This window comes from Hyperolius riggenbachi, chromosome 4 (assembly GCF_040937935.1).
Source record: "Hyperolius riggenbachi isolate aHypRig1 chromosome 4, aHypRig1.pri, whole genome shotgun sequence".
Lineage (NCBI taxonomy): Eukaryota > Metazoa > Chordata > Amphibia > Anura > Hyperoliidae > Hyperolius > Hyperolius riggenbachi.
Genome location: NC_090649.1, coordinates 118,744,555 through 118,751,329, shown reverse-complemented (window position 1 = coordinate 118,751,329; position 6,775 = coordinate 118,744,555). Strand labels below are relative to the sequence as shown.

Here is a 6,775-nt window from a genome sequence, read left to right as displayed (position 1 = left end):
TATCTCTAAACAGAGGAGATAGTTCTCGAGGTCGGACAAGCCAGGTCGGCAACAGACAGATCAGAAACAGAGGAAAGAGACTGATTCAGAGTCCTAAGGCAAGCAAGGTTTGGCAACGGAGTATCAGAAATAGCGAAGTACCAAATCAGTGATCAGAAGAGAGGTCAGGAAAGCAGAAGGTCATAACAAATAATCAACAATGTCTAGTCTATAGGTGTGAGCTCCTTGATCATCAACACCCTGGAACTAGTCTGAAGTATAACAGGATGGTAAAGCTAATTCCTAGTCTTGGGTGTGAGCTCCATAGTCATCTACACCCTGGAACTAGACTGAAGTATAACAGGATGATAACACAGATTCCTAATCTTTGGGTGTGAGGTCCTTGATCATCAACACCCTGGAACTAGTCTGAAGTATAACAGAATGATAATACAGATTCTGACAATAAGGTCTGAGTGCTTCCATGTAGTGATCGCAACGGCAGACAACCAGAGAATGACCAGCACCCAGTATATATAGCAAAGCGCTCTCTAGCACCTCCCCTAAGTGCTGGACCAATGGGAAGTGGTTGAACCGTCACCTGACCGGCTTGGTCAGCTGACTCCCTTCTAGCTGTCATAAAAGTTCTGCCTCTCAGCGCGCGCGCGCGTCCTTCTGAACCTGTGTGGACTATCAGTCCCAGCCACACCAGACATGTGTTGCAAAGCACCCGCCTCGCTGGACGCGGAATCCGCCGCACCGCCATCAAGGCATGTGGCGGTTTCTCCGCGTTCGCCATACTACTAGATGTAGACCTACGCGTGCAAACCGCCGCATTGGACGTTGAATCAGCCGCCTTGCTCTGAGTACACGCGGCGGCTTTTCCGCGTTTTCTCACAGCCCACGGGGTCTGGGGGGGGGGGGGTGGCTGCAGCGCGACGGATAGCGGCGGATCGGCGGCGATCAGATTGCACATGCAGCTAGCAAAGTGCTAGCTGCACGTAGCAAAAAAAAAATTCAAATCTGCCCAGCGGGGCCTGAGCAGTGCCTTCCGGCGGCATAGCCCGAGCTCAGCTCGGGCTTACCGCCAGGAAGGTTAAACAACGATGTTTGCACACAGAGATATTCCGAACAACTACGTAATTTAAATACTACGTGGAACCGACATTTTGCATGAAATGTGGGTAGGCGAATCAGGAAAAAAGGGCGCAGGAGCCCTTACGGAAAAAAATGGCGCACCATAAGTGCCTATGATAAATGCTGCAATTATCAACATACAGGGGAAATTGGAGCGCATGGTGGTTCCCGCTATCACAGGAATCTGCCGACATCCAAATTTACCATTTTTGCCACAAATCACAGCTTCCGCAAAAGCCGTGATAAACGGTTATGTAGATAAATTTGGGCACCCAGAGGTGCCCGATTAGCGGCAAGAGGGTGACTATATTGCGGAATTGCATAGCGGGTGTAGAGCTGAAATATGTTCTTTGTTGGACATTCTCAACATTTTTTATCTAAAAATATTTGTTGCTGTTTCATAATTATGTGTCACTTTTGTTTCTCCAGCCCATCCCACTGACGGCTGGTTGGTGTATTTAAGGAGCACCTGCTGCAAGAGCCAGCAGTGATTGTATAATCTTTCACTCTGGCTCACATCGGGGATTCCAGCATCACACTTGGAGTTGGTGAGTTACAGTATTTGTGTATTTGTCATTTATCACGTTGTGATTTCCCGCTCCTTAATGTGTCCTTACATTGTCCGATCATTGTGGCATAGTTTGCACCTCTTTTTCTGTTGGGTTACTTTCTATACTTTATACAGTATGTTGCAGTTATTAGTGTTTTATATTAGTATTGTTAGTTTTCTTTAGCATCTTCCTTGCAGGCTCACTTTTTGTTTTTATTAGTATTGCGTGACAAATATGAGTCATCTACTGGCTTTAACTTTCTGCAGTAAGTCCCATTGTAAATGTTTACTACTATTTATACAGCCTTTATTGTATTCTCACTGTAACTTCCACTCTGCTGAACTCTGCCAGTCACTTTTGTGACTAGGAAGGAAGTGAACATTTCTAGCCTTTTTGTAGATCTACTATTATTCATTATACTAATAATAACTATTTAACATTTCATATCTCCATTCAATATTTTATTTCCATCATGACACCAACTTTTTAATCTTTAAAGAGAACCCGAGGTGGGAATTTATTATGCTACTGGGGCACAGAGGCTGGTTATGCACAGTAACACCAGCCTCTGTTGCCCCATGGTGTGCCTCCATGACCCCCCTGCGCGCCGCTATACCCCCCGCAGTGCTGGCAACACGCAGCGTGTCGCCAGCACAATACTTACCTAAGCACTGTCTGTCAGCGCTGCTGCCCTGCCTCCTCCGCATTGGCGCTACCCGCCACGTCACTTCCCTCCAATCAGCTGGAGGGAAGGGACACGGGCGGGTAGCGCCGATGCAAGGGAGCAGCGCTGACAGACAGCGCTTAGGTAAATATTGTGCTGGTGACACGCTGCGTGTTGCCAGCACTGCGGGGGGTATAGCGGGCGAGCAGGGGGGACATGGAGGCACACCATGGGGCAACAGAGGCTGGTGTTACTGTGCATAACCAGCCTCTGTGCCCCACTAGCATAATAAATTCTCACCTCGGGTTCTCTTTAAAAACTTTTCTTGGCCTTTTAGTTTATGACCAGTATTTCCTTTCTTTCTTCTTTTTATTTGTCCCACTGCACCCCTCTTGGATTATTGCTTCTTGTCTCTCTCTTGGCAGCATGTCAGCTCCAAGTTAGTTATTTTCAGTGTACATCCATGTGTTATAACAAAAACCTAGACAGATTAATTGCCATGTGCTGATGAGTTGTTTGAGGTTAGGTATTGTTTTATCTGAGATTTATATGGAAAGGAAGAGATGCCATTTAACACATTTGGGAAAGGGATCCATAGAAACATTGAGATCTCCTTCTACATATAAGACTTTTTTTCAGCGAACTCTTTTAGTCTGGTAGTGATTGATTTCAAGAATTGTGTCTGATCTACATTGCAGGTGCCTATACATCTAGCGATGATGAGCAGATTCAACCAAGAGTCAAATCTCTCTCTCAGGGGCGTTGCTAGGATCCTAAGAGATCCGGGGGAATTTTGGTCACTCCAGATGTAAAATATGTGGGGCCACGCACCAGAATGTGGGTGTGATCATGGTTGGAGCCAAATTTACATGAAATTAACAGTGATCTAAGTAGGCCTGCACAGCAAAATGTTGGATGAAGTCCCCTCTCCATTGATTAAAAAAAAATTCAGCATATCCAATAAATAGGCAGTGCCACTTAAACATAACTAAGCAGAGTTACCTGGCTTCTGTGCTGGCTGCTCTGGCTTTCTGCTGGGTGGGCTGACCTGCTGCCAGGTTGTCTGGCAGTTCTCCCATAGCATTCCCTGACCTTCTAGTGGACCCCCTCCCATGCTCCCATGGGCCTCCCATTGAGGTAACACCACTCCCAGCATGCCCCCATAGAAGAAGCACAGCTCCCTGCATGCCCCCATAAGGCATCAAAGCACCCAGCATGGCACCACAGCACCCAGTATGCCCACAAAGAGGCACCAAAGTATCCAACATACCCCCGATTGATGCACCACAGCTATCAGCATACCTGCCATTGAGGCACTACAACTGACTCTTCCTGGGGGAGATCCAGGGCTCCCTAGAATAGATCCGGGGCATGTGCCACTGATCTCTGGGGCTAGCAATGCCCCTGCTCTCTCCTATTGAATCTGATTAGAGAGATGTAATGATCGCTGCTGCAGCAGCTATTGCTGGAAGTAGTGCTGCAGCTCAGGCAGTTCTGATGTCTTTCCATGCAAGCTGCATAGCCTTGTCTGTCTTTCCCTGCTGTCAGCTTGTGACTGATTATCATTCACCTGTGTGGGAATCTGCATGTCTGCTCCCATTGGATGACCTCAGTATAAAGATCTGCTTCCTGCAGGGTTTCCTTGGGTTTTCATAGCTTCAGCTTAAGCCTGCCTTGCTGTCGCTTTAGCCCCCGATCGTGTTTATTGTTATAAAGATACTTTGCTGGTCTTTGCATCATATATTGGTTCATTGCCAATATATATGCATACCAGCACGTTTATTATTTTCCTTGTATTTGTGTTACGTTAATACATCAGTGTCGCTGATGTATACGTACACGAACTGTTTATATCCTGTGTGCAGTTAGTCAGCTTTCCAGCACGTTTTGGTAGGTTGCGCGTACCGTGACCACCCGTGCTGAGGTAGTTACCCTGCTCCTGGTTCTGTTTGTGGATTGCGTTCATCTCTGCGAAGAGATAACGAATCCTTCTGAATCCTGTTCTGTTACTGTTTGTGGATTGCGTTCATCTCTGCGAAGAGATAACGAATCCTTCTGAATCCTGTTCTGTTACCGTTTGTGGATTGCGTTCATCTCTGCGAAGAGATAACGAATCCTTCTGAATCCTGTTCTGTTACTGTTTGTGGATTGCGTTCATCTCTGCGAAGAGATAACGAATCCTTCTGAATCCTGTTCTGTTACCGTTTGTGGATTGCGTTCATCTCTGCGAAGAGATAGCGAATCCTTCTGAGTCCTGTTCCCTGTGTTACTCCATTCCTAGTCAGCGTTCCTGCTTATGTCATATATCGGTTCATTGCCGATATATACATATGTTAGTCAGACGTTACAAATAGTTTCATTGATAGCTGTAATTGTAATACGCTAGGAAAACATACTTATTGTATATTTATCTGTGTTACGTTCTTCTATCTTAATCCTGCTGTTTTCTGACTATCCTGTCCTGTCTTTGTGAGGCACGCCATCGCCGCATCGCATTGGCTGCCTCATTCCAGTCTGTCTGGTTTTGGACGCTTGCTGTCGCTAAGTAGCCGCTAGCTAGCAAGCGTTCATTCTGTCTACCTGTCCTGATCTCCTCAGTTCTGGTTTATGCGCTCAGCGCTACTTTGCGCTGAGACGTTATAACGAACGAAAGCATTGTTTGTGGCTGTCAGATCTGCACCGGCTCTGTGCGCCACAATCTCCTATTGGAGTCAGTCCTCCCCTCCACTATACTAGGGATAGCCTGTTTCCTTGTGCTAGTGTGTGTACCTCCTCCACGCCAGCTCATGCGTTGCATGCGTTGCATGCTGACTGTGGAGAATACACCACCAAGCCTAACAAGAGAGATCTATCAATTCCCATACACCGCAGGCCAGTGCTGCTCGTAATGGAAAAATCTACGCTTACGGATCATTACGCGTAATTTTACGCTATTACGCATTACGCAATTACGGTTACGGCGTAGGAAATTATCTATGGTACATCACCGTAATTACGCGTAAACTTACGCAATTACGCGTAAGGATACCGTAATGAAGGCGCTTACACTACGATGTTACGCGTAGTGCCGTAATACCCATTAATGCGTATTTTTTGACGCATGCGTACGATATGTACGCAATAGCCATCAATGTGACAGTTATTGCGTACATATCATTCGTATGCGTCAAAACGTACGCTTATACTGAAGGGCGGGAGAAGATACTATTGGTTGCTTAGGATGTTGACTGATTGGCTACTCTTAGAAAATGGGAGATTTTACGTTAGTAATTACGCGTAAAATTACGCGTAAGTGTTCGTAAAATTACGCATGCCTAGCAATTACGGTAGGCGGCGTAATTACAATACCGCTTTACGGCTTACGCGTACATACTTACGCGTAAGACCGTAAGTTACGCGTAACGCTTACGCGTAAAAAAAACCGGTAAATTACGATGCGTAATTACGCGCATGCGTAATTTCGGCCCAGCACTGCCGCAGGCCGATTCCTGATCAATTTCAGCATGAAATCTCTCTGAAATCGGCTAAGTCCCCGCATCTGTCACCTCGCCACTGCCCCCTAGTGTATAAAGGTGCACTCAAAAAGTCAAAACATTAGTGAGCTCAGATGTGCTCAGTGGCGCTGCCATAGAGTCAACCTGAGCAATTGCCCCAGGGACCCTGGCAGGTTTCAGGAGCCCCTCCAGGTTAACAATACCCCTCTCCCCCTGATTAACAATTTTACGGAGGTCACTGCAGAGTCTTCGCCAAAGTAGCATCTCATCTGTCCTGGTGGGCATGATCCTCTATCAGGTTACTTTTGCCCGGGGATCCCATTGTAAGTAGAACTTGCCCTGGGCGTGCTTATCCACATAGTTTTGCATGTCTTGGTATTTTGTTATATTTACAGGAAAGTATTCTTTCTGTCTTCCTGTAAGTACTTAAACTTACAACATTTTTTTCTCTTCTAGTCATATAGTACGGAGTAATCTGCAGACTGTGAGCAGTTCTTATAAGGAAGAACACAGAAAATAGTAGGTTAAATAAAATGCATCACTTAGAATTAAGATATGCTCATGGCTGCTTTGATATAGGTTGTATTATAATTTTTGTTGTTTCAGGCGGAACATATGGAAAACATACAGATAATATCACAGGTAGGGATATTTTATTTTTATAATTATACATATTGTCCACTTTGTTGCACATCTGTCCATATATCATAAAGCAACCTAAAGTGTCTATAAAATGGCAGTCCATGCAAAACATCTGGCATAATTTATTATCACAGCTGCCTGAATCTGATTAAAAAGAACCCATGGATCCATGCATGTGGGCTGCGGCGCACTGCGCTCCGTCGTTTACACTACGTGCGTCACCCATAGACTTCTTGTGCTTGCGGTAATGTGTTGTGGCCTTTGCTTTGGATCGGATACTTTCTGTGCACCGCAAGGGACCAAAATAA

At 45.8% G+C, this 6,775-nt stretch overlaps 1 protein-coding gene across 1 annotated transcript in view; it reads left to right on the top strand.

The window, feature by feature from the left end:
- Positions 1–1,611: 1,611 nt before the first annotated feature.
- The window catches only part of LOC137570477 (apolipoprotein L3-like), a 93,755-nt gene continuing 88,591 nt past the window's right edge, over positions 1,612–6,775 (top strand). Inside the window, exons 1-3 of the mRNA XM_068279145.1 lie at positions 1,612–1,664; positions 6,282–6,344; positions 6,432–6,467. Of these exons, the coding sequence (XP_068135246.1) occupies positions 6,441–6,467 (27 nt within the window). The 5' untranslated portion in view covers positions 1,612–1,664; positions 6,282–6,344; positions 6,432–6,440. The remainder of the gene's footprint in view (positions 1,665–6,281; positions 6,345–6,431; positions 6,468–6,775) is intronic.